Source organism: Chanos chanos, chromosome 9, assembly GCF_902362185.1.
Source record: "Chanos chanos chromosome 9, fChaCha1.1, whole genome shotgun sequence".
NCBI lineage: Eukaryota > Metazoa > Chordata > Actinopteri > Gonorynchiformes > Chanidae > Chanos > Chanos chanos.
In genome coordinates this window covers 24142137-24169280 of record NC_044503.1, presented here as the reverse complement: position 1 = coordinate 24169280, position 27144 = coordinate 24142137, and the positions used below count along the sequence as shown (strand labels likewise).

Sequence of the window (27144 nt, the reverse complement as noted above, 5' to 3'; positions counted from 1 at the left end):
TCCATATGTGTGTGTGGGGCGTGTGTGCACATTAGAGTTGGGTTCATGGGATTTGTATTGTTTTCACTACTTCCACTACATGTTACTGCAATAGGGTGCTGGAAGGGGTGGGGGGGGGCTTTTTTGACTACATTAAGATTGCTCTCATTATAGCTATACGATTATTAGTATTGTTATCACTGCTATTCTAACCTATATTGTTTCTTAAGAAAAGCTCAGATAGAAGCAATTTAGCATGGGTTAAGGGGGCAATAGAGGAAAAAAATCCAAAGATTGTGTTGTTTTGTTTTGTTTTTTTTTCTTTTTGGCTGTGTGTGTTTTCTCTTTTTTACTGGGCTTGCGTGTGTGTGTTTGTGTGTGGGTGTGTGCGTGTGTCTAGATTACATGAATGAGGTGTGTTTGCCATCTTTATTTACAGTTTGAATGAGTATATCAACAGTGCTGTTGTTTTTTTTTTTTGTTTGTTTTTGTTTTGGTTTTTGTTTTTCTCTGTACAGTGAAACACCTGTATTCTCTACCTCTTTTACAATAAAGACTGTCTGTGTACACATACAACGGCTTTGTGGAAACAGCCTTTGTCTAAAAAAATGTTCTCTACTCCTGGACAAGTGGCCAGGCATCATACACCATCCTGCTACTCCTCATATTATTTCTGTTGAAATCAGCTATTTTACAGTTTTTTTTTTTCTCTAACAAAGAATAACAAAGAACCATACATTAGTGTTTTTACAGTGTGTGAAATCACCTGCACACACAGGCTGAAATGTTTGTGCATTGCTGTATGGATTGTAGTGTGTGTAGAAACATTCAGTGGAGATGTTTCCCTTCCTTATGTGACGTCGAGTGTCCAGCTGGGATCTCTACAGGGAATCAGGGTTCTAACACCCTCAACATTTTGTCAGGATTCTGCACTAATGCTTAGATGCAAATAAAAAAAAAAAACTAAAAATGTTCAGTCACTGTTTTGGTTACCTCAAGATGGAAGAGGAACACTTAATGTCTTAACACTTCTATGTTATTGCATTATCATTCACACACACTAACAGAAAGAAGTCAGTTAAGACATTCCATGTTGTTCAGCGAATGAGGAGTGAGACTTTGTTTCTGATTGGCTCGTCTGTCACAGTGCTGCCTGTGCGGGTTTGGCAGTGTCATTGTTCAACCTCTCGCTCTGAGGTTTCTGACTAGAGTTTCTCGCACTCTCTCTCTCAGGGTCTCTCTGTGGTATACTAGGGACTGGTCCAGATGTTCTGTTCTCTGATTGGTTTGCAGCTTCTTTTGGGTGAGGGACAACCACTATTTCTACATGTTCATTGGCTGGTGGTTCTATTGGAAAAGTAATGGGTAGATCTGAGTGGTTGCCACTAGATCGACGCTGCAGAGCATGCTGGGTGCAGGAAAAGGAGCGTTGTCTGGGTGCTGGCTGAGGAGACAGGAAGTGAGGGGTAGCTGCTCTGGGAACTTCCTGGGGCATTTCCCTGTCTTCTTCCTCTGCCTCCGAAGTCACTTCCTGAAGAGTGCTTATTGGCCGAGATGGGTGGCCAAGTATCCTGGGAGTGACCAGTGCTGTGGCTGATTGGTTGGGCATAGGACGCCAGTTTTGGGGAGAAGCACATTGTCCTCTGACCATTTGCCAGTCACTGTCACAAGAAAAAAAAAAAACAATTGCCAGTGTCACATTTCCTTAAAACACAGGAATTAGTCAAAGATCTCTTTCACTTAGGGATTCCTTGTAAACATGTTCAGGATATATTTTCACTGAATGAAACTGTTTTTACCTGGGCTGGGGTGATGACAGTTCCCGATGACCTATGACCCCAGAGAAGGAGGCACTTCTTCCAGGTAAAGAGGGAGGTGACACCATCCATGGAGAATACATGTAAGCACGGTCATCCCATAATACTTCAGTTGTCAGGTCAATAGGGACCGGCCCCCTTTGAACTCTATGAGCCAATAAGAGTTCGTGGACCTGATGGTGCAATCCCTCCCTGCTCACGTCCAATGGGCTACGCCCCCTGCGGTCAGTCAGGTCTTGATTGGCCCCGTTAAGGAGAAGGAATCTAGCGGTATCATAGCAACCGTGGAGGGCTGAGAGGAACAAAGGAGTCTCACCCTATTAGCAAAAGGAAGATGAAAAGCAGTCACCCAATTATTCCATATCTTCAAGAAACTCCATTATAATGGTTGTTGGATGTTTGAAAACAGGAACATGTGAGTGAGTTTTGTACCTTGTGGTCCTGTAAGTCCACTGCCGCACCATACCGAATCAGAGTCCGAGTCAAAGAGAGGTGATTTACTGAGCATGCCCAGTGAAGGGCCGATCTCCCTGATAGAGAAAATGGATACAAAAGAGGCGGGAAATAAAAGCAGAAAGCCCATCAAAAAGAGAGAGAGAGAGAGGGAGACAGAGAGAGGGTGGAGAAAAGGTGGGTGTAGTTTTAAATAAAGGATGAATGAGCACGGTGAAATATTTAGGAATAAAATGTTTAGCAGGAACACACAGAAAATGAGAGAGAAGAAACACATGAAGTGAAAATGAAAAAAAAGAGGATGAGTTATTAAAAAGTAAATGTTTATGAGAGAGAGAGAGAGAGAGAGAGAGAGAGAGAGAGGACAACATGAAAAAGGAGGAGTGAGTTGGAGAGAAAAAGAAAAAAGCAAGGAAAGTTAATTCAGTACATCCACATCCGTTGGGCGCTTTAAAGCAAATTAACTTTGTTCTGAATCAGAGGGGATCAGGGGAGCTGTGGTGGGTTTCAAAGAGGAGAGACGTAGGAGCGCACGCAGTGAGGAGCAGTGGGGAGTTCACAGGAAGGGTGGAGAGAGATGAAACAGAGAAAGACAGAAAAAAAAGCAAAGAAAACGCAGAACATGTTACTCCCCAACTGCAAAAAAACAGAGTACAGTACAAGAAAATAAAATAAACAATTCAACAACAAAGTTTCAGTCCACCACAACCTAAAACCCCTGTATAGCGCGTGCAGATTAAGGGCAGGTGCTATGGGAAAACACGGAATATGCCGGAAATGCCAGATGCAGAGGGACTATATTTAATAACTAAATCCCCTGATGTTTTAGAAAATCACTTTCCCATATGACGGAACATGAGTTTTGACGTGCAATACCCGTGTGATCCGTGTTGTTTACAGGCACTCCGGCTCGCAGTAATTCCAAAACAACTCGGTCGAGTCCGCTCCTCACCGCTCGGATTAGGACCACTGAACCGTCCGGACCGCACCACTGAACAGGAGCAGACTGAGGGGAAGGTAAAACAAAATCACAAAGCCTAGAACTCAGCCATTGTGTAACATGGAACTGACACTGAGCGATTCTGAATGAAACTGATTGTGTGTATGCGTACAAACATTTGCTGATTTGAAAAGCTTGGGTGTTGAGATTGAAGTGACTGAAGCTTACAATTCAGTCAAAACCCCACAAACGTTAATAAGGGCTTCATCACCCAACCTGTTAATAAGTTTTGCAGTCTATGTTATGAATTTTAATGACTGACTTAAACTCACATTGTTGGGTGTTCTTTGATGTGGAGTGGCATTCCTCTCCCATCCTCTAGGGGGTGCTAAACGCAAAAATAAAGGATCACATTGCTTATCTTTTTATTGTTGCTTGATTCACCTACTATGCCTCATGTTACACAGTACTGCTATCACTGGACAAACACTGAGTGTTAAGGCAGACATTACAACATGACATTCTTGCGTAAACAAACAGAGATTCGTTTTTACCAAGCATGGGAACTTGCTGATGGTTAGAGTTGAGACGGAAATGTTTCTGTTCTGGACTTCTGTGATCACAAATTGAAGCATCTTCCTGTCGCCGTGGAAACCTGACATCTTCCATGGAACTCTGGGTCATGTCCGTGTCACTACCAATGTCCAGGTCCTTCCTGAGTGTACTGAAGCAGAGAGATAAAAGCGAGGCCAAAACGTTTCATTTTAAGACTTACATTCTCGAAATAACGAATCCAGATAAAACTATTCGAAACAAAAAGTCAAGGTTGAAATAAAAAAAAAGTTTACTTGAAGAGAGCCTTGTTCTCATACTGCTAATTGCTGCCTGTATGTTTAGCATTAGACCCACCGTAGCTGAATAGCATCTTCTCCCAGTGGCTCTCTCCGTCTCTTCCCTGACTCCTTCTCTTTCTTTTTCTTCTTAAGCCCGTTCCTGTCCCTCTCCCTCCCTCCTCTCCCTCTCTCTTCTCTGCTGTTGGTGCGTCGAGTCCAGGCCTTGCTACCGTTGTTGTTCTCCGTGACCGTTGACCTGTGGTGGACCCTTTCACCTCTGCCCCTCCTCTGCCTCCTTCTCCGGCGCCATATGACCGACACCACGACGATTACGACCAAAGCCAGGCCAAGACCCACTGCCACGCCGACCACTGGCCAGAACCAGGCTGGACGTGCTTTAGTTGAAGGAGTGAAAGACAATTCTACATCAGACCATTGATTCAAACAAATAACTAACAGAGACGTGAAGACATAGAATACTTGGTCACCGAACAGGTTTATTATTTAAAGCGAGTCATTTCTGAAGTGGACTTTTGGCAATCACCTGCTCTCAAATGTTCCTCCTCTCAAATGCCTCTCTCTTTCTTTCTTTCTTTCTTTCTTTCTTTCTTTCTCTCTCTCACCCTCTCTCTCTCTCTCTTTCAAACACACACACACACACACACACACATTGTTTTTTCATATCATCGTGGGAAATTCCCTCAATTGTACTGTAAGTAAAGATTAATAACTTAACCCTGACCAAAGATATATTTTGATATTTGTTTTAATGATAATAACAGTAGCTGTTAGGGCAAAAACTGTTTAAACTTGTGGGGGCCAGCAAAATTCCCCATAATCCCTCTATTTGTCAGATGTTTATATCATGTATATCAAATGTCCCCCTAATCCCCCAATTTGTCAGATGTTTATATCATGTATATCAAATGTCCCCATAATCCCTCTATTTGACAGATGTTTATATCATCATGGATCAATTTGGTCCTCACAACATCACAAGACCATGTCTCTCTCACACACACACTCACAGAGTGATGTCAAATCTGTGACACACAAACATACTTTCTTTTTCCTCTTCCACTTCGTCCTCCTCCCTGTTTCCAATGTCCTCCAGGACCCCCCGCACGCCGGCCTGAACGATCGCCTGGACCTCTGGCAGACTGCTGAGTATCGGCGGATTTTTGCTCACGAGAACTCGGAAGAAATTCGCTGCCTCGGAGGCGTATGCAAAACAAGTGGGTGGAGTATGAGAGGAACATGGCCTGTTGTCCACTTGTAGATACAGCAGTGACCTGCATTACGGAAAGAGGAGAGGTAGAAAAAAAAAGGATGAGAGGACACTAACAGCACTTTTACCCTGACACCACCACTGCAAATTACCGTGTTACTTTTACTACAACTACACTTGTTATTACTATCAATGTAACTGTAATATAATTCTCAAAGTCCTGCTGCACCATTGTAGTGTAATACACATTACACTGCAGTGTACCATAGACTGCTATGTATTATGCTACAATGTATTATTGCTTTAGACTGCAAACTTTCAACATGTGCTTATGGAAATCTAATGTGTGTATGGTGCTTACCCACTGACGTCATAAGATGAGGTTTGTGTTAGTAAGGAAGATAGTGTCTGAGTGTCTAACGCGAAAACATCCTTGTTGGCTGAAAACGGAGCCATCCCTCTGAGCTTGACGGCAGTTCTGAGGATGGTGCTGACAGCCCAAAGCAAGGAGGTGTTCTGGAAGGTTCCGCGTTGGAATGGGATTCTGGTGTGTATAATCAGAGTTCCCTTGGCCCACTTGGAGTATCGGTTCCGGTGACAGTCGCTCCCGTCCCATCCGCAGGCCGGCGAGTTACAGCCGTGATCGCAGTGAGAGTTATCGTAGTGATTGCGACAGTACTGCACGTGTGCAGGGCTGACAGGGGTTCGAAAAACACAGAGACTCAGAGTCAAGAGGGATTCAGAGTATATGGGGACATGTTTTATGTGTTTACCAAATCAGAAAGGGGGAGGGGGACATTTATGAAACATTTCAACCTAAATAGTAGAATTGTCGACAAGGTTTTTTTTTCCCTTGTAATATCAATGTAACATCATACTGGGAGATATCATTTATTGTCTATAATCTCTCTCTCTCTCTCTCTCTCTCACTCTCTGTCTCTGTCTCTATGTTATTGTGGTTGAGATCAGTTTAAACAAAACAAAACAAATAATAATAAACCAGTGTCAGTAACCAGTGTTTCTTCCTGTTGGAACAGAGCTGACTTTTTAAACACTCATTTTTAACACTCCAGCATGTGTGTGCGTGTGTGTGTGCGAGTCTGTGTGTGTACGTGTGTGTGTGTGTGTGTGTGTGTGTGTGTGAGTGTGTCTTACTTGCAGGAGGATTTATCTGTGATACAATCAAACCCATCAATCAGACATGCTGGGCTGACGCACTCTTTGTCACATTGTCCATCTGCAAATTTGCTCTTACACAGGTTGCTCTTCGAACAAAAGGCCCACGGGTCACTGGGGGAGGCTAACAGAAAAGAAAGAGATAATACTTCAACACCTCATTAAAAATGTTAATTGGTCAACAATCTGATTAGTTAATTGGTTGATTGGGACATTATGAAATATAATCTACTGTAACTACAATGTGAAATAGTTCTGTGCATGAATGAGTAACTGTTTTACTTCACGATTAGAAACTAAAATAAGTAATTAAAACTCTGACCTTCTATACTTCACAAGCTCTGCTAAATCACAAATACAATCAATGTTGTGACTGCAAAGCACTGGCATAGATACAACTTTTAAAACACAGTTTTTTATTCTTTTCTAGGTGGGGTTAGTGAAGGTAATCCATCATAAAATACGTCAAAGCCAACTAGGCCACAGGAGGTGTGTCCTTGGCGTGGGCTTGCACAGGAAACGGGAAATTGGGGGTCTGACACAAACAGGAAGTTTCCAGCAGAAGTGAATAGAAACAGGAAATGGTGTAGAATTGGGAACGGGTGGGTCGGAGGTCGTTGTTGCGGTGACGTGGAATGTATCAGAGAAGGACAATAGGCTTGGCAGGTGCTTAAAACACAATGAACCTACAAAATGCCGTTAGCCTCAAAGTACAAAGAAAAATAACTCAACGCAGAGGGAGAGAAAATCGTAATCCTGTTTTACACAAATCCAAAAATTCCATACTTCAGTCTCTTAAATTTTTAATTCACAACACATTCGGTTTCTAGACACAGCATCACATCAAAGTATTTGTTAGAACTCAGTTTTACAGTTTCTGTCCTGGTTACCCATTTCTTGGTCCTGTGACCAACAGTCCAGTTTGACTTTAGCCCACAGTCAATGTACCTTAGCAACCTGAGCTGGTGTTGAGTAGTGGACCACTTCTACTCTATCCCTCGGTTAAGGGCTCGGACAGAAACACACTGTCACTTCTCCACTGCAGACCTTAGATACCGACAGCATTTCGTATCTAACTTATGAGCTGATAAGTGACCTCCATGCTAATGACTGACTCACTCTAAATACTCTTCATACAGTACAGGAAGTGGGATTTTTGACTCACCTTGAGAGACGTGACTTTGAGGCCACAGCAGGAAGGCCAGTCTCATCATTAGGAGCACAGCGGAAGGTGTTTTCCCCCCTTTAGTCAGCAGTCCGCACCAAGGCATGGCTTTGAGCTTTCGGATGGGACGCAGGCCTTTGGGTCAAGGTAATGTGTGGTGTCTTCTCCTTGATGATGTGCGGTTCTGTCCGATTCTCCGTGAAGCTCCTCTACGGTCACCTCCGTGTGTAAAAATACACTGAGAGCGTGTGAATGCTCATGTCTACACCCACATCAACACCCACCGATATTCTCTCTCTCTCTCTTTCTCTCTCTTTCCTTCTTTTTCAGAAGCACTCCGGATATCTGGACTTCTTCCTGCCACTGTGTGGAGAAGAATAGAGATGCATTTTGCGTGTGTGTGTGTGTGTGTGTGTGTGTGTGCGCACGCGTGTGTGTGTGTATGTGTATGTGTGAATGCCTGTTTGGGTGTATTTGTTATTGCAGGAGTCTGACCTAGCACTTGTACAGTTTATGAAACATGTACAATGGCGTTGTGCTCGACAATGTGACCTAAAAAAGAACAAGCAAAAGAAAAAAGTGTTTAATCAGCCTTTTCTTCATACAGGTCAACTATGACATTTTGAAAAGGTACATTGTAGGAGGTTAAACATTGTTATTTGTGGATAACATCAAATGAAAACAGTTTCTGCTGAATAACATTCAAAGCCAGCTGTGAGTCAGCTGCACTTCCACGTTAAACTGATTTCAGTCTGTGATCTGACTTGTCAGACTCTTTGGGGGTTTTGGAGAGAGAGAGAGAGAGAGAGAGAGAGAGAGTTAACTATGAATTTAACAGGGAATTGTTGGTTAATTCCATATATTCCATTAATTCTGTATAAGTACAGCACAAATACTGTGCAAATACACAAATGCGCTTTAATAGTTAAGACTACTATGTTGGTATCTCAGCGACGAAAAAGTATGTAATACAACTGGGGGGTATTCCAGAAAGCGGGTTTAGTGAATACTCAGAGTTAGTTAACTTAGAATAAGTAGTAAACCTCTTAATAAAAGAGCCTAATGGCTTCACTCTTTTAACTAAACAAAGCCATACGGCTCTTGTTTTAGGAGGTTTACTCCTTGCTCTGAGTTAACTAACTAAACCCGCTTCCTGGAATACCCTGGAAATCTGGAAATCACGCTATATTGTACTACATAAATCGACCACACAGCGTCGCAATTTGCTCGCCATTGGCTGCCGTGTTGCGCGCTGTCGCGTTTAAGAATTCTCCACGAGTTACAACGCTTAACTTCATGGAATGTCCCTTATCAATAAGTTGGATGGCTTTCGTATTCTTCACCGAAGCTGCAGTCACTCCGTAATGCTTCTTAAAACGTGTACTTGAGGGCGTGTACTGAAGGGGATTTTCCGTGTAAACTTTACTTTCGATTTCACGTTGTATGTTACCGGTTGACTCGTAGTCTTACAGCAAAAGCTCTTCAAGGCTGATGGGAGTCGGATTCGGTAAAACAAACGGTAAAAGGTAGTCAGGGCAACACTGATTAGGATTTGTATCTTCTTTTTGTGCAAAATATTTATTCCATCCTGGACAATTACAACCAGGTCAGTCAAGGACTGGAAACAGCAGGTTCCTGGCTTTGAAACTCTGCACAGTAAGTAACTCGGGCCTTGGACTTGGTAAAGCATTTACCGTGAATTCACAAAGAAATGGGCTAATAGCTACACATAACAACCATCTAAGCAATCGAAATATGATTTCAGCTAACGTTAACCTTTTCAAGACATAATTAAATAAATATTGATGAAATGGCTTGCAAATCAAACCGACATAGACTGAAACCGAAAGTGTCATCTCTTTGCCTAGTTTAAAATTGAAAAGGAATCATACATTGAACGTATACAGTACTCTCTAAATTTAAATATCTTTCATGTTGCGATCTACAGACATTTTACTGTTAGCACTTAACCAGGAGAAATTAGGACTGCAGCAACGTGGTGGTTTCGTTTTCACCGTTTTCATTTCAGTACACGACAAATACTTTAATCTCTCAGTTCAGTTCAAAAAGCTGTGTGAATGCATTCGATTATACAATGTTAACACGTGACGTTTTGCCTTAGTATTGTTCCCTGTCTTTGCAGCGTGTCTGTAATGAAGGCAATGATGTCGCTCCCTATGTTTGCCACGTTGTTTTTGTTCTTGGACGTGTGTGTGGTGTCAACGGTGGGCTGGTTTCAGCGCTCCCCCCCTCTCATCGCTCATCCTTTCGTCACGTTATGGACTGGAAGCCTGTTGCGTGGCTTTTTGCTCTACCTCTTCACCTACACGTACTCTGGGACTCCGCACTGGATAAAAACCTTTGAAGGCTTTCAGACGCTAGCTGTGCACAGCTTTGTTTACCCGGCCTACATCAGCTTTCTCTGGAAATGTGGGTGGTCTACACTGGAATTAATGTGGGGATGGCACTCTGCATTAGGGGTATGTAACAAACAAACATCTCTGACTCACTCTTTTTTTTTCCAGCAGCGAGCAATGATTTTGTCTTCAGGTCGTATTGAAGTATTTACAAACTCTCAGAATCCTGTGACCTTGTCAAGGACTAAGCCCAGTGTCTCTAGACTGTACTTTTTATTGAGTCTTTTCATTCAGTGGCAGCTCTGACTAGAATAGGCCTGACTATTTGTCGAGGAAAACAGCCCTAAAGGATGACAACCTTGTGTAATTACTGTTGACGTAAAAGGGGACAGAGACGAAAACGGAACAGGAGTACAATATCATCCTTCAGGATCTGCATTGTAACACTTTTTTCTTTTTTAATTATCACAGTTGCTGCAGGGTTATGGGGTCACGGCGTTGTCTCTGTTGCTATGGACACGCTACATGCCCTCCATCCTGCCGGGGAAAAGAGCCAAACCGAAGGAGAAGAAGGAGACCCCACTTCAGAAGCTAATGGGATACATGAGGCCTTACACTGGGCGTTTTATCGTTGTCATCTTCTTTGTGATCATCTCATCTCTAGGTGAGACACCTTTTACAGAAACTCATTCAACTTGTTGTGACTCCGTTTAGGAAAGTTGCTATGACATGTATGAAAGCGCTACCAAGAATATTGGACACAATCATTTATACTGAACAAAAGACCTTTTACTTGATTAATTCCTTCTCTCACTCACTCATTATCTAAGCCGCTTAATCAGGGTTGCCTATCCCATCGTAGCGCTCATAGGGCGAAAGGCAGGGAAACACCCTGGACAGATCGCCAGTCCATCACAGGGCAGACACACAGATTCACACACACATTCATACCTGGGGGCAATTTAGCGTCTCCAGTTCACCTAACCTGCATGACTTTGGACTGTGCGAGGAAACCCACACAGACACGGGGAGAACATGCAAACTCCACACAGAGAGAACGCCCTGGCCGCCCGGCCGGGAATTGAACCCTTCTTGGTGGGAGGCGACAGCGCTACCCACCGTGCCACCTTAATTCCTTTTCTGTTTGACATTATTTCTTTGCCATCAAACCTTGAGATGACTGAATTTAACAAACAGAACAACACTGCCAAAAATACTGAAACGATTGTAAAGTCAACTAGGCAAAAAAAAAATAACAACAACAACGTAAAATTCTTGCTGATGACTTTACGGCTTATGAGGATGCACAAGTGTCTGTTAGGTCACTGTGCCACCTCAGTGGGCAAACAGAATAGAAATGTCTGCCCTCTTTCCAAGGCCACTGTTAGAGACTGGAATAACTCTGTATTATCTAACACCTTCCTCAGTCACTTGTGTAGTCAGTGTTATCTGTCAAATGATGAGCTGTGCTATAAAACCATCCTTTCAAACTTCAGTCAAAATGGATCCAGTATTGAAAGTGAAAGTAACTTTGTGCTTTGAGATAACACCAAACTTTTTTTGCTTGCTTCCTCTTTTGCTTGTACAGACAGCAATGTGCACAGCTGTATAGCCTTATGTAAATATCTAAGTCTGCATTTTACATCCTGCTTTGTGATCATAAGTTCTAATCTGATCGCATTTGTCAAACGTAAGGCGAGATGGCAATTCCTCATTACACGGGGAAAATGACTGACTGGATTATGAATGAGGATGAACCCGAGGCCTTTGGTAACGCCATCAGGATCATGACCCTTCTCACTGTAATGAGGTAAGACAAAGGCTTTTAACATAGCAGCATTAGCCAAGCTCAGTCTAGTGGCCTTGATGGTCAGGTCAAATCAAAACGTATTCAAAACATTCACAACAAATACATAAATGCAAAAACTATCTGCTTATCTTATTTTATGCCAATGAGATGCTTTGCATGGAATTGCTTTGCTGTGGCTATAAAACCACACATGAATACATTCATGCATACATTCATACATACATGCAACTCCATACGCATTGGCGAGTGCTGATCCTGGTTTTTTTGTCTTGCAGCGCTGTGTGCGAGTTCGTGTGTGACCTCATCTATAACGTCACCATGAGCCGGATACACACCGCCATCCAGGGTCTCGTCTTTCAGTGTGTGCTCAAACAGGAAATAGCCTTCTTCGACAAATCCACCACCGGTGAGAAAACACACACACCACACACACACACACACACACACACACACATACACATATGGGTTCTTTATGCAGGACAACCACTCACTGTAGATTCATTCCTTAACATAACACCATTTTCTAAATTATTGTCGTGGTCTTTTGGTTAAGCTTCAATGGTTCGCCTCAAAGTTTAGCAAGTACGTGTAATTCAAGATTGGGCTTCAGTTCTCCGTTAGCACACAGGTTCATTCTTCATGCTGACTGGGTCTTCAGTTTACAGCCATAATATGTTTGCTCCAAACATGGACGGAATCGGTTCTTTTCACAGGTTTAGTTCTGTTCATACATTTAGTTCAGTTTGTTAGGCCAGCAAACACAAAATTGGTGTGGTTCTACAACTTGGTCAAGTTCTACAGTAGCATGTGGGCTCTTACTTCATTTTAACTAGATTCAAATTCAATTCAAATTCAATTCATGTCTGCAGTATGTTTGATCCAATAATAACAGCTGCAATTGTTATTCCAGTAACTCATGCGGAAAAGCGTCTGTTTATGTTAACACATGATGACCAATGATAAACCACTTATGCCTTAGATAAGGCTCCAGTTTTTAAAACCAATAATACAAAACAAAAATTACTGACCATGGGAGCCTTCCTCTCTAAATTTTCCTCAGAAACCTTATGAATAGCAATACACTTTTTTTCTTCAACACCAGAGACTTTAATCGTTATGTTTGTGCAGGTGACATTGTGTCCCGTATTACCACGGACACCAACACTATGAGTGAGTCTCTGAGTGAAAAGCTGAGTTTGCTGATGTGGTACTTCTGGAGAGTCATCTTTCTCTTTGGCTCCATGGTGTTTCTCTCCTGGAGGCTCTGTTTCTTTACCCTGCTCGGCCTGCCCATCATCTGGGTCATTCCGGAATTTACTGGACAGTTCTATCAGGTAGGTCATGCAGACTAACAAAGAGGTGCGCTGTCTGCACAAGCCGCCGTCTGTTGCAGAAAGGAGAGAGATATTGGGTTTAAACTGTTGTTTGAATGTAGGCTTCCGTGTTACCAGACACCATGACTTAGAAACAGTTGGCTTCTCTTACCAAGTGAAATGCATACAAAGAGGTGTTTTGTGTGTTGTTAAAGTCAACGCTTCACTGATAAAATAAAGGGATGTATTTAAAAACTTTCAGAGGGTTTCTGGTGACAAAGAGTGAACAGGTGCTATGACAGGTTTGAATAGGTTTTATAAGGTTGGTGATTATTGGAGGTAACACAAGTCATCTAGGTATTGTTTTTATCTCCAGAAACTCTCTGCGCAAGTCCAAGAGTCTCTGGCCAAAGCCAACGACGTTGCCATGGAAACCTTTTCCTCCATGAAGACGGTGAGGAGCTTTGCGAATGAGGAGGGTGAAACGGAGAGGTACAAGAAGTGTTTGGAGCATACGTACTCCCTGAATAAAAAGGAAGCTGCCGCCTACGCCGCTTCCACCTGGACCAACAGCGTAAGTCTCGGACATACCCACGGGACTTACATTTACCGCATCTTGCGCTCACGATAGCGATTACACGACACCTTTTTGATTGGTTAATGTGGCAGTAGTTGTGTTTGACAGGGTGTGAATGGAACTGTTTGACTTCCAAAAATAACATAACTCACAGTTCTTTGTCTGTTCTCTAGCACAGCTGTCTGTGTTTTAGCACTTTTCCCTCAATACTGTTAATGTGTTGCAAGCTCAGTTACGCAGCTGAAATGTCACCTGGGTCACGGCTACCTGAAATATAGTCCAAACACGATGTGAAAATAACACTTTAATTTCTCTTTGGTTAGATGTCCAGTCTGGCGTTGAAAGTCAGTATCCTGTACTATGGTGGCTGGCTGGTGACGGGAGGGCAAGTCAGCAGCGGAGATCTGGTGTCATTCGTGTTGTATGAGTTACAGTTTACCTCTGCCATGGAGGTAATGTATCCAACACCACATAGGTGAAGTCACAAAACAAACAAAAGCCATTCAAATTCACATGGACATTAAGACATAGAGCCTAAAACTATGCTTAAGGAATAATTTTTATATAAAGCAGCCAAAGCATCCTATATGTACTTTAGGTTATATGGATATATGTATATGCATGTATGTGTATCTGAACATGCATAGATAGACAGAGAGGCGGATAGGTAAATAAACAGATATGTAAGTATGTTGTTTTTTATTGTCTCTGAGATCATTTCTTTGTTTGTTGTTCAGGTGTTGATGTCGTACTACCCCCATGTGAAGAAAGCCATTGGGGCTTCGCAGAAGATATTCGAATACGTAGACAGAATACCAGACATCCCTCCCGACGGCACGCTGGCCCCGGAAACGCTCCGCGGACACGTGCAATTTAAAAACGTCACTTTTGCCTATCCAACGAGACCGGACACAGAGGTACTCAAGGTATGTGTGCAAGGCGTTGGGTTTTTTTTTTTTTTTTACTGAACTTATCTGTGAGTGTTTGTGTGTGTGTTTTGTTGCCTGTGAGATTAAAGACTTTTGTCTTTGACCTTTTCTCAACCCTCAGGGTGTCTCTCTGGAGCTGAAGCCAGGCCAGATAACTGCACTGGTGGGCAAGTCAGGTTCTGGGAAAAGCAGCGTGATCAACCTATTGGAGAGGTTCTACCAGCCCAATGGTGGAGAAATCCTATTGGACGGAAAACCCTTGCAGAGCTACAAGGACCAATACCTGCACGAAAAGGTAAATCTCCCTTCCAGCAATGTTGTGACTGTGTCTATAACCTGCCCTAAATGAAACAGTAATTGTGAAAAATAGAATTCTGTTCTCTGATTAGACATGTCTTGTTAAGAATTCACGCTACACTGAAGTGTCTGAAAACGAGCTCTTTTCATAGACCTCCTTTAAATTAGTTTGTGTCATGGCATGCGTGGATTACATGCCTAAATGGATGCGGAAACCTCTGGAAGGTTCTGTCATGTTATGACTGAACTTTCCATCTGTTTGTTCAACTCAGATTAGCGTGGTGTGCCAGGAGCCAGTTCTGTTCGCCCGCTCCGTCAGAGAGAACATCAAATACAGCAAAGAGGACGCCACCGAGGAGGAGATGTTCCGAGCAGCCAAACTGGCCAACGCTCACAAGTTCATCATGAGCTTACCAAAAGGATACGATACCGGCAAGTCTCCAAAATCCTTTGCTTCATTCAAAACATAACATAGAATATACAACCTCCCCGAAACTAGGTGCATGCTAACGTGCTGCACCAAGCTGTCCAAACGTTCATTTCCCATATTGGTGTGTGCTCCAAAGACGCCGGAGAGAAAGGTGGCCAGGTGTCCGGGGGACAGAAGCAACGCATAGCCATCGCGAGGGCCTTGATCAGGCAACCACAGGTCCTCATCCTGGACGACGCTACCAGCTCTCTGGATACGGAGAGTGAACATCGGGTACGACAAACTAAAGCGCCTGGTATCTGATGAGCACTTGATATTCACAGAGGAGTTTGGTTCATTGTAAATCAGAATAAATGATGATACAGTGTCTGCTCCTTGTGACTGCAAGAATGATACTTTTCATTTCTTTCTCTTCTTTTCACGACAGACGCAGTCACTTCATTTTTCGTTAATTCGTTTTTCCTACGTTATTATCCAATCCTGTGTCCTCTGTAAACCCAGGTCCACCAGGCTCTACAGAAAGACGCCAACGGCTGCTCGGTACTGTTGATTTCACACAGGCTGAGTGCTGTGGAAAACGCCAATCACATCGTGTTCCTCGAGAATGGGGAGGTGAAAGAGGAGGGAACACACGACGAACTCCTCCAGAAGAACGGCCTTTACGCCGAGTTCGTTAAAATGCAGAACACCAGCTTCCAGCGTAATTCAGAGGAAGGGGAGAACAGCAACTTAAGTGCTCATGCTTAGAACCGACAGACCTGTTAGCTTACAGTGCACCATGTGCAAACCGAACCATGTCTGTTTCTGTTTAAGTTATAGTGAAATGAATATGAAAGCGAAGGGATGAGAATCAGGAGAACGTAGGGAGGTAATTCTGTAAAAACAGTTTAAAAAGGCTGACATAACTGCAGTCTTATATTCTGTCCTTTCACACACCACTTTTCTGCTTCTGCGTTTTTTTTTTTTTTTTATCATTTGTAGTTTCATACTGCTTCAGGGTACTATTACAGGTATTAATCTTAGGTGTTTTAATTAGGTGTAAATATCACTTAAAATGCTCCTCTTCAGTTTAGGCCAAATTAGGAATTTCTATTTGTGAGCAGACTTTAGTGTGTGTGTGTGTGTGTTTAATACACAGAAGAGTTAAGAATTGTAAATATTATGTCAACGCTATAAAGCATTCTCTTGAATAAAGCGTTGAAGATGTTTCTATGTTGATCTTTTTTTTTTTTTTTAATTCAAAATCTGTCCACGTATTTTCTAACATGTTTGAATGAGAAATAAATACAACAAGAACAACAAAGGATTCTTACTGAAATAAAACCACTGTGTTCACTTTGATGTGGTGTACCACTAAGAATAGCCTAAATCCTGTCCCGTCCACTGGTTCGTGCCAAACACATCCTCTGGTTATTTCTCTGTTTAGCTGCTCAAGATCGGTGAAGAGGGAGTAGCCCACTGCACACTCTGTATCTTTGGGGGGGGGAGGGGGGGGGGTCAAAAAGAGCTTTTAATAATTAGTTCGACAGTGCGAGACTTGACGTAAAACGTTTAATCGAGCAGTGGGCCCACTCCCACTTTTTCAGAAACGATCCGTTTAAAGAACTTTGTTCAGCCAAGGTGAATATTTATATTCGTTAAAAGCGGGGTAACAGAATAGGATCTGAGAATGGTTTTACCGTTCGTGGTAAAAGCTGTCCACTAATGTGTCATCAGGTTTATAATTCCTCCTACAGTGGTTAAGAATTTGAATGAGAGAACTGCTTCGTCCGCATGCATTCCCGAGTTGACAACATACTTGCACGTTGAAGTACCAAATATTTTATGGAACCCTCAAGATATAAATTTGTGCTCCATAGACTCTGCCCTGTCAGATGCATAAAACTGAAAAGCACAAATGTTATGTTTTATTCGGGGCTTAATCGATATGCGATACAAGCAGCCGGGCAGTTTTTCTGGGTAGTATACTGTACTGCCTAACAGAAAGCGACTGTCATCCAGCCATTGTGTCTCCAGGTACAGTATCATAGTAGATAAGACTCTATCATTAAGATGTTAAGCTTCCTTACATATTTTAGGTAGCTTCAATCTGAGCTTTGGTGTACGTTTATTCTAGCTTGTATGCTTTTTGTCCGACGTTACTTAACGGCAGAGAAAACACAAAGGAAATGCTTTGCATGACTTCCGCTAAGAATTTTGTGGGTGTTGCTTGGTAGTTGATGGATCACTTTAGAAGCCAATAGAAAATGAGATTATGGGGAGGCCCTGAATAGGATTGGTCAGTCTTCAATGGATATATAAAGAGTAAAGCGGAAGCGAAGTGGCGCCATTCGGTTGTTGGAGACAGTGGGGATATCGTGTGTTGAATGACAAGAAAAGAGGGACGAAAACTAAAAAAAAATAATCGGTCGACGTTTAAATCCTGATCCATCCTCATGGAGACGGCAGTCAACCCGTCTCTGGACAGGTACAAGATATGCTGTTCTATATATGCTTACCTTCTATGTGGCATTTTCACGGTAGATCATGTATTTTTTTAATTTAAAGCCCTTTTGTTACTCATCAGAGAGCGATGTTTTTGAGATGTTAACATGTTTATAATGGCAGTGTTTCACACAATCTGCTCATTCATCAGGAAGAATGAGTTAAGTTACCTCTAAGATTGTGTGTAAAACAACCGCTTTTAAAAGGCCAAGTTTTCTTTATTCTTGTTGTTCGGGGTGGATGTGTATTCATCCGGGTTGTTTTGAAGGGGCTTTGAACCCGCACCACTGCGCTGCCGCCATTTTCATGATGTCATGGCTCCTAGTCAACGTTATATTAGCAGCTCAGTCACTTAACTGTACGTGTAAAGGGCATATTAGGTTGTCCCAAGGTGTTTGTTACGAATAGATATGATTGTAAACTCAAAGTAGCACGAAAAACATAGCTTGGTTTGATTGTAAACTTAGCCTAACTTAGTAGTAGTTGCATAGGCCAGAGTAATGCTAGCGAGCTAGCTTGTTAACCGGGCACTGAGCGGGAATGCTCTAGTTTGATGTAGATTCGGGATCGTAAGACGTGTGTGTGCGTTTAATAGAGTTATCTTGCACCCTTTTGAAATGCTCTGTAATAAAGCACAACAGACCATTCCTCTCCACCGTGTCACATAATCTGACGTGATTGGGTTTATCCTCTCTCTCTCATATGACTTATGACAGCTGAAGTCCGTTAACTAAACATTGTTCAGAGCTGAGACATACGTTTGATTGATAACGATAACATTGGACCGTTGTAGAAAAGGTTGTGCAGCCATTGTTGAGCTCGTATCAGCTTTTGTTTACAAACATTATAGGGGCGGGGCAGCAAAAAGGTGACTCATACCTCATGACCCGGCGCGTTTTGTGTCCATTCGTAATGTGTTTCAGTCCATTATAATCAAACCTTGAAGTGTACAGTGAACGTTACCGTATTTTAAAATGTTCTAAAGCCAGCGAATTAAAACGTTTCGGTATGAATTTAAGACTTGGCCTGCGTAGTTGACATCTACACTCTTTACCCAGCATGGTGTTGTTATGTAACGTTGGGAATTCAAGATAAATAAAGTGTAGTTCATGATGGTTTAGTTGGTTGGGTTTCACTATTAGTTCTGCATTCCGTTTTACTCTTGTAGTAAACTGTACTTTGCTGTACTAGTTTGCAGTAACCACTTTGTACCTCTCCTGTTTTGTCACTTGTAAAAGAATTGTATCAATTGAAAATTTTAATTTAGATTCTGACCACAGTTCTCTTTTCTGTCCTCTCTTTTTTCTGTTCTCTCTTTTTCCCGGCTGGATGGTGGCGGCGCTGTGGTGTCTTCAGCAGCTCTTTAGGCGTGGGGCTGTCTGTAGTGGGCAGGATGGAGCAGAACACGTCGGCCCCTGGGAAGCGGATCCGGAAGCCCTCCCTCCTCTTCGAGGGCTTTGAGAGCCCGGCGCTGCCTCACGCCCCGCAGCCGGCCCCCCCGCCGCCTCCGCAGCCCCCCGTCAAGGACCCCAGCCGACAGGGCCGCATGACCAACCAGCTGCAGTTTCTCCAGAAGGTTCTGGTCAAGGCCCTGTGGCGGCACCATTTCGCCTGGCCTTTTCATGAACCTGTAGACGCAGCCAGACTCAACCTGCCTGTGAGTGGTTTCTCCTCTCTCTCTCTGTCTCTCTCTCTCTCCCCCTTCCTCTCTCTCTGCCCTTACTCTAAAGAAAAACTGGGTCTACAATTTTTTCTCTTTGCCCTGTTTGTTTGTGTGTATGTGTGTGTTGTTCTTACTTTTATTTAAAAGCATAATTTTCTTTGTCCGACACAGGACTATCATAAGATCATCAAGCAGCCGATGGACATGGGAACCATTAAGAAACGTCTGGAGAATAATTATTACCGCAGCGCCAGCGAGTGCATCCAGGACTTTAACACAATGTTCACCAACTGCTACATCTACAATAAGGTGTGTGTGTGTGAACGTGCAGAGCAGCGAACCGACCAGCACAGTTACAGCAACAGTGAGGGTCTCCTCACCCGTCTCATCATGTCACTATTACAGTATGGAAAGCTATGTTAGAATAAAGGATAGGTATGTCCGTTTTTCGTCTTTGCACCTTAACCCTGCTGTTCGGCTGTTTTGAAGAGGCTGTTTCAAATGGTTAGCAGAAGGCCAACGTTACCGGCCTTTGCCGGAAATGACTTGACTACATGTGGTGGAGATTTGAGTACTGGGCAAAAGTTTTGATCAAACCCCAGTTTCGTTTACCCTCATCATTTCCTGATGACACAAAAAGATCTTACTGATGCGTGAATGCCTGACCATCGCTGCCAGTAGATCACATGACTGCGTATAACATGTACCAACCACAGAGCTGTGGTTTTGTTTTTATTTTTTAAAATAGACATTTAAAGCGATGCAAAAAATCAGTGAGCCTGTCTGTGACGCACATTCTCCTTGGGAGCTGTAGTCTATATTTAAATGTAATTATTCACCGTGTGAAGCAGAACTGTTAGAGTGTGCGGCAGGGTGTTAAATTGTACTGTGTGTGCGCGCGTGTGTTCCTGTGTGTATAGCCTGGTTGGAGGTGTAAGGTTCCTCTCTCTGTTTGACTCTCAGCCCACAGATGACATAGTCCTGATGGCCCAGTCTCTGGAGAAGGTCTTCCTGCAGAAGGTCGCCCAGATGCCCGAGGACGAGGTGGAGCTGCCCCCGCCTGCTCCGCGGGGCAGAGTGGGTAAACCTGGCAAAGGCCGCAGGGGCAGAGGTGAGTCCTCGAGACGGCAGCAAAAACACTAAGGTCAAAGGGGCAACGGGCATTGAGGGGAGAGTGGTCCATTGCACTGTGTGAAGTGGAAATCGGAGTTGAAATATGTTTTGTGTCTGTTTCATCTTTTACTGAGGAATTCAAGCTCTCTCTCTCTCTCTCTCTCTCTCTCTCTCTCTCTCTCTCTCTCTCTCTCTCTCTCTCTCTCTCTCTCTCTCTCTCTCTCTCTCTCTCTCTCTCCCTCTCTCGTCTACTCCCTGGTTCTCTCCCAGGTGGAGGAGGTGTGACCAGTGCTCACCAGGTACCCGCGGTCTCTCAGTCCGCGTACTCTCCCTCCTCCCCCGACACTCCAGACTCCCGGTTCTCTACTCCTCCTCAGACTCTGCTCAGCAAGCCTGCTCCTGCTCCTGTTCCTCCCGCTCCTCCTCCACCTCCTCCTGCCCTGATGGGCCTGCCTCCCACGCAGCCCACTGCAAAGGTACATACTCACTCACACACACACACACATGCAAGAAACCCACCCTCTTGTACACAGATCAGATTACATCTGCAGGTTTGGAGAGAAATACCCTTTGTTTATTTGTACAGAGAGACTTTCTTTGGTGGTGCTCTGTGTTATAGGGAGGTTAATTGGTTTTTGTTGTAGAATGTTTTTCCTTTGTTGTTGTTTTTTGTTGGTAGGAGAAACATCCTTCGTTCATTCTTTACATTGATGATTTGTTTGATTCTTATTTAAATTGAGTTGCTTTGACGTTTTCATCACCAGTGAATTGTCGACAGGTTTATTATGGATTAATAAATTGAACATGTGGGATTTGTCCTGCTGCTTATCACTCACTGTAACCGTTCAGTAATACAGATGCACTTTTTAAAAAAACTCTTCAAACACCACACAGTGATTTGCTTTTGCAGTACCCAAGGCAACAGTTTCCTTAAATTACGTTTATGTGACGGCGTCCTGTAATTAAGGAATTAAGAGAAAACTCTCTCTCTCTCTCTCTGTCTTTCATCCGGTGTTTACAGAAGAAGGGCGTGAAGCGCAAGGCGGACACCACCACACCCACCACCGTGGGTTTTCCCATGACGGCGGCGGGACGGATGGGGGGTATGGGGAAAGGTCGGGGGGTGGCGGCCGACATGCCCCTGTCCCTGTCCTCCGTCTCCATGGACTGTAAACCGGGCCTGGGTCTGGTCAGGGGCGTGGGGGTGGGTGAACCGGTCCACCTCCAGCCCGTCATGCCGGGCAAGATCATGGGGCGTCCGCTCTCCCGCCGGCCGATCAAACCGCCGCGGAAGGACCTCCCGGACTCGGTGCAGCAGCATCAGCCGGCCCGGCGGGGCAAACTGAACCCGCAGCTGCGCTACTGTAACGGCGTGTTGAAAGAGCTGCTATCCAAAAAACACGCCGCCTATGCCTGGCCCTTCTACAAACCCGTGGACGCCTCCACGCTGGGTCTGCACGACTATCATGACATAATTAAACACCCGATGGACCTCAGCACTATTAAAGTGAGTCTCATACACACACACACACACACGTCCACATCATACTCTTTAAATAGTACCATATGTGCACCTACTTCCCCAGAACAGCTTAGAAACTGCGCTGTAGATACAAACACACACTAACGTCAGAATATACAATCAGTGCATTCACACACACATACACATACACATCGGACTCTTTAAACAGTACCATATGTGCACACACTACCCAGTACAACTTAAAACTGCACTCTAGATACAAACACACACACACACAAACGTCACAATATACAATCAGTGCACTCACACACAGGCAGACACATCAAAATCTGTACCATCTGTGCACACCCTAACCAGAAAAAGCTTTTGATAGTACTGTAGACTTGAGGAGTCAAATCGCCGAATGTTGGCATGAATGGTGACTCAAAAATGTTTCCTTGTTCCGTGTGTCAGTTCTGGTCACAGAGTTGCAGTCTTGGACGATGCCAGTCCTGTAGTACGGCGTTACTTTGGGCTACAGCCTTGCTGGTTGTAGTTAGTTTGCACACTGTCCAGAACCGGCAGGTCAAGTACCAGGAGGGTATAGTCCCACTATCTTAGGCCAGGATGATCTTTAAACAATCAGAGTGAATCTCACAGACACACGCTTTCACACACGTTATGTGTGTGTAATAAAACTGTCAGCGTGTTGATTGGTTGTTTTTCTGACCATGCCCTGGACGTTGACTGGACGAAAAGGCTTGGTACTTGGTACTGACCCATCGCTGGCAACTCCGGCCTGTCTGGTCCGTTAATCCACGCGGCGTTAATCAGTCAAATGAAATTAATGAACTGAGAGGGTAAAGCCCAGGGCTACACTGAGACAATGTGTTCTTGGATTTGAGAAACACCCTGGAAAATGGATTAGATTATTAACACAGACTGTCAAATATAATCTCTCTCTCTCTCCCTCCCTCTCTCTCCCCTACTCAGAGGAAGATGGATGAGAGGGAGTACCGCGATGCCCAGCAGTTCAGTGCTGACGTCAGACTCATGTTTTCTAACTGTTATAAGTACAACCCTCCAGACCACGACGTGGTTGCCATGGCGCGCAAACTACAGGTATGCTATACAATGACGGGGGCAGGTATCAAACCTCAGTAAAGTGCGTGCAGTTTTGGAACGTGGGTTTATAGTTTTGTGCATCTGAACCTCGAACCGGTCCAGTTTCGTTTTGACCATTTTTTTTTAATGCTAGCAGAAATGTTAAGTTTGTTATGTTTTGACACATTACCTCAGTGTACTAGAGGTGTAGTAGAAGTGTATTAGAAGTGTACTACTTTCCACTGAAACAGTTGAATGTGATCTTTGTGCACTTGGCTGTATAGTGTTTTACTTCTCTCTTTCTCTCTCTCTCTCTTTTTAGGATGTGTTTGAGTTCCGTTTTGCTAAGATGCCTGATGAGGTGCTGGAGGAGGAGGACATGACTCCCATGTCTCTGGGGCGTGGAGTGGGCATGCTGGGAATGCACCACTCTTCCTCCTCCTCTTCCTCCTCCTCTTCGTCGTCATCTTCGTCGGAGAGCGAGCCGAGCAGCGAGAGTGAACCCAGTAGTGAGAGCAGCCCCAGCTCTGACAGCGAGGAGGAGAGAGCCCAGCGCCTGGCTCAGCTCCAGGACCAGGTGTGTACGCAGGTAGAGACGCAGCCTTCGCTTTCCCACTCACACACGCACGCACACACACACACACACTCACTCACTACTCACTCTTGCTCTCTCTCTCTCTCTCTCTCTCTCTTACACACTCTCTCTCTCTGTCTCTCTCACACTCACATCAACTCACTCCTCACTCACCCACTCACACTTACACAATCTCGCACTCACTCTTTCTCACACACACACTCATGTTCAAATACTGCTTTAATTTTTTAGGCTGTCATGGTCACCTGTTGGACCAGGCATGCATAAATATATGTACGAACTAGCGTTCCCCACACACACACACACACACACACACACACATACACGCACGTGTTGCGTTGCTGTTCTTTGTTGTTATGGTATCCGGTGATGTTTAGTGCAGTTTTGCTCTCATGGCTGTGTTTCTCTCTCTCTCTCAGCTCAGGGCTGTGCATGAGCAGCTTGCCGCTCTGTCCTCTGGCCCAATCATCAAACCCAAGAAAAAACGAGAGAAGAAGAAAGACAAGAAGAAGCGGAAAAAGCCGGAGAAGCGTAAGACGGGCAGGAGCGTGGCGAGCGAGGAACGGGAGAAAGAGAAACCCGCCAAAATCCCCAAGACCAAAGCCAGCAAGGCGGCGCCCTCCTCCACCCAGGGCAAGAAGGGACCAGCTAAGAAAAGCAGCAAGGCCAAGTAAGTGAAGAACAGTCCATTCTGATGCTCCATTCTCTCGCTCTCACTCTCTCTCGCTCTCGCTCTCACTCTCTCTCACTCTCACTCTCACTCTCACTCTCTCTCTCGCCCCCTCTCTCTCACTCTCTGTCGCTCCCTCTCGCGGTCTTGGTCTCTCTCCTCCTTTCTGCAGTTTCCATTAAACTTCAGTTTATTTCGTACATCAGGAACACAAAAGGGTTTTTTCTCGATGGTAGAACTGCTCTGAAGGCCAGCCAGAAATATAAAGTGAAGATTTTTTTTGAAGAATTCTGTGTCGCATTCTTTCTAGAACTCTCTGTACCTGTTGGTCTTATTGAAGGTCTCTCTCTCTCTCTCTCTCTCTCTCTCTCTCTCTCTCTCTCTCTCTCTCTCTCTCTCTCTCTCTCTCAGGACCACGAAGAAGGCGCAGGCCGCTTCGCGCTTCGCCCTGGCTCCCTCTATGCTTCCTCACTACGACTCGGAGGAGGAAGAGGAGGGCCAGCCCATGAGTTACGACGACAAGCGTCAGCTGAGCCTGGACATCAACAAGCTGCCCGGAGAGAAACTGGGTCGAGTGGTCCACATCATCCAGTCCCGCGAGCCCTCGCTCCGCGACACCAACCCCGAGGAGATCGAGATCGACTTCGAGACGCTCAAGCCGTCCACGCTGCGGGAGCTGGAGCGTTACGTCATGACATGCCTGCGGAAGAAACCACGGAAACCGTACGGTGAGTCTGAACCCCCCCCGCGCCCTCCCTCAGTCCGGGCCTCACGCAGGGGACTGTAGTTAAGGTTACTTTGGTTTGGGGGGAAAAGCAGTAAGTAAGCGAATGACTTACGGGTTTTTAAGGTGTTTTCTCGCACAGTGTTGAATTGGGGGGGGGGGGGGGAGTGGAGTAATATTGACGGGAGAGGTTGAGTTTGTCGTGAGAACATGTGGATACATGTCACAGACAGAGATTACATATTCAGTAACGTGTTGTGTGACTGGAGAGAAAAGACATGAATGTCATATGGACTGTGCTGTGGCAGATGGGGCATTTTCAGCACCCAGTTGATGGGTGTGGACTGTGTCTGACTGGTGTAACACCCTCTCTCTCTCTCTCTCTCTCTCTGTAGTGGTGAAGAAGAGCAGCGGGAAGTCTCGTGAGGAGCTGGCTTTAGAGAAGAAGAGGGAGTTGGAGAGGAGGCTACAGGACGTGAGCGGCCAGCTAAACTCGGTCAAAAAACCCACCAAACCCAAAGGTGAGGATGTCGCCTACAGGACACAGACAGCACAGACCCAAAGCTCAGCCACCTTTAATGCCCCCCCCCCCCGCCCCGGATCTCGCTGTCAGCAGCTTCCTTTTCTTTTGTCAGGATAACATGACCTTTTCATTGCCCATAAACATGCTGTAAAAAAAAAACAAAACGAGAAGACATAATAGGCCTTAGGGATTTATTATGTTTTTATCATCATCGTGATATGATGCAATATCAGAGCAGACAAAATTCATAAAGCCAGACGGTTGACGGGGGAGGGGGGGGGGGGGGGGGGGGGGGGGAGTGTAAAGGGGAGGAGTGACCCTGCTCTCTTATTATTCACACACAAGTCCACAGCACAGAGACCCATGTGTGCAGCCACCTGATTTGATTGGGATGAGGCGAGAGGCAGAGGGAATTATTAGCCCCTTTTTCTGATGTCAGACCCAAAACGTTGCCGGATTAACTTTTCCCATCATACCAGTGGATTCCTCCTTTCACACCAGCGGCCCGTTGCCAGAACTTCGCCGAGTTTAGCGTCATTTACATAGGACGTGAAAAGCCCCACCCCTTTTCTGGGAAATAGCCAAAATGTTCAGGGGTGATATGTATCTGGTGTTCAATAAGAGTGAAAAACAGCTTGAAATGATTTTAATATCGTTACAGGGCGACCACAGTTTATTCATTTTCAGGGTGTGTAGTTGTAGCACAATCAGAGGCACATTAAAACTGTAGACTTTGTTTTATGGCGTCTCATATCGTCTCGGCAATAACCGAGTTTATCGCACGTCATGTATTTCATCCATATCGTTCTGCCTTAATGGAAACAAATTTATCTTCCTCAGCATCTTCAACAATAGTTTCTAACTTTCTTTCTTTCTTTCTTTCTTTCTTTCTTTCTTTCTTTCTTTCTCTCTCAGTGGAGAAGCCCAGCGGGGCAGCAGAGGCTCATCCAGTGGCTTCCCGTCTCAGCGACAGCAGCTCCAGCTCCGACTCCTCCTCCTCCTCCTCCACCTCCTCCTCCTCTGACACCAGCGACTCGGACTCCAGGTGATGAGCCAGGAGCACACAGAAAAAGAGAGAGAGAGAGAGAAACAGAGACTGAGGAGGGCTCTCCCAGCACGAGTCTGTCCAAGCCCACCGTGTTCTCATGCGTTCCAGAGGAGGAGGCGGAGCCGTCCGCAGGACGGCCAATGAGACGAAGGGATGGAGCGCTTTTGTTCCTGTTTTTTGTTAAATATAGAAAAGGAGTTGGTCTCAGTGTCTCTGCTCATTTCACTGCTGTCTGAGACATGAGGGAGACTCGCATCTGCTGAAATAAGTCACTCAGATCTCTATGATTGTTCTCTCTGTGTGTGTGTGTGCGTGTGTGTGTATGTGCGTGTGTGTGTGTGAACGTGCGTGCGTGTGTGTTTTTTTTTTTTTTTGCTGTAAATTGCTGTAAATAGTGTATAGAATCAATTTTTTTCTTTTATAAAGAAGGCTTTTACGGAAATGCCCATAGTGG

At 44.6% G+C, this 27144-nt stretch overlaps 3 protein-coding genes across 7 annotated transcripts; 2 read left to right on the top strand and 1 right to left on the bottom strand.

Annotated features, from left to right (window-relative positions):
• Positions 1-470: 470 nt before the first annotated feature.
• notchl (notch receptor, like) lies at positions 471-7783 on the bottom strand. The gene is made up of 11 exons (XM_030785652.1): positions 7592-7783; positions 6406-6550; positions 5612-5944; positions 5085-5314; positions 4099-4417; positions 3744-3913; positions 3522-3577; positions 3126-3255; positions 2229-2326; positions 1779-2113; positions 471-1640 (listed from the first exon to the last, which is right to left on the bottom strand). Exons 1-11 carry the CDS (start codon positions 7695-7697, stop codon positions 1121-1123), a joined length of 2442 nt encoding a protein of 813 aa, XP_030641512.1. The 5' UTR covers positions 7698-7783; the 3' UTR covers positions 471-1120.
• A 1114-nt stretch (positions 7784-8897) lies between these two features.
• On the top strand, positions 8898-16422 carry tap1 (transporter 1, ATP-binding cassette, sub-family B (MDR/TAP)). Its single transcript, XM_030785653.1, has 13 exons — positions 8898-9247; positions 9735-10071; positions 10420-10612; positions 11644-11758; positions 12034-12164; positions 12887-13092; positions 13448-13645; positions 13972-14100; positions 14386-14574; positions 14699-14872; positions 15147-15306; positions 15441-15577; positions 15806-16422. Exons 2-13 carry the CDS (start codon positions 9745-9747, stop codon positions 16049-16051), a joined length of 2205 nt encoding a protein of 734 aa, XP_030641513.1. The 5' UTR covers positions 8898-9247; positions 9735-9744; the 3' UTR covers positions 16052-16422.
• A 1237-nt stretch (positions 16423-17659) lies between these two features.
• brd2b (bromodomain containing 2b) lies at positions 17660-26999 on the top strand. 5 transcript variants are annotated; one of them, XM_030785651.1, is made up of 12 exons: positions 17660-17771; positions 19148-19445; positions 19623-19760; positions 20415-20562; positions 20841-21040; positions 21586-22071; positions 23020-23148; positions 23453-23707; positions 24145-24395; positions 24807-25123; positions 25515-25640; positions 26558-26999. In XM_030785651.1, exons 1-12 carry the CDS (start codon positions 17740-17742, stop codon positions 26689-26691), a joined length of 2514 nt encoding a protein of 837 aa, XP_030641511.1. In that variant the 5' UTR covers positions 17660-17739; the 3' UTR covers positions 26692-26999. The 5 variants fall into 5 exon arrangements, with proteins under 5 accessions (XP_030641511.1, XP_030641509.1, XP_030641507.1 ...); XM_030785649.1 differs by having other exon boundaries at positions 23453-23719; XM_030785647.1 differs by having other exon boundaries at positions 20835-21040; positions 23453-23719.
• The last annotated feature ends 145 nt before the right edge of the window (positions 27000-27144 follow it).

Bases quoted from the DNA above. Each gene is read 5' to 3' on its own strand.
- brd2b (XM_030785646.1), top strand. From the start codon at position 17,740: ATGGAGACGGCAGTCAACCCGTCTCTGGACAG. The intron at 23,149-23,452 runs GTATGCTATACA...CTCTCTTTTTAG, and splicing joins CCATGGCGCGCAAACTACAG to GATGTGTTTGAGTTCCGTTT. The intron at 25,124-25,514 runs GTGAGTCTGAAC...CTCTCTCTGTAG, and splicing joins GAAACCACGGAAACCGTACG to TGGTGAAGAAGAGCAGCGGG.
- notchl (XM_030785652.1), bottom strand. From the start codon at position 7,697: ATGCCTTGGTGCGGACTGCTGACTAAAGGGGGGAAAACACCTTCCGCT. The intron at 5,945-6,405 runs GTAAGACACACT...AACCCCTGTCAG, and splicing joins ACAGATAAATCCTCCTGCAA to CCCTGCACACGTGCAGTACT. The intron at 3,256-3,521 runs GTGAGTTTAAGT...CCTTCCCCTCAG, and splicing joins ATCAAAGAACACCCAACAAT to TCTGCTCCTGTTCAGTGGTG.
- tap1 (XM_030785653.1), top strand. From the start codon at position 9,745: ATGAAGGCAATGATGTCGCTCCCTATGTTTGCCACGTTGTTTTTGTTC. The intron at 13,646-13,971 runs GTAAGTCTCGGA...CTCTTTGGTTAG, and splicing joins CTTCCACCTGGACCAACAGC to ATGTCCAGTCTGGCGTTGAA. The intron at 14,873-15,146 runs GTAAATCTCCCT...TGTTCAACTCAG, and splicing joins ACCAATACCTGCACGAAAAG to ATTAGCGTGGTGTGCCAGGA.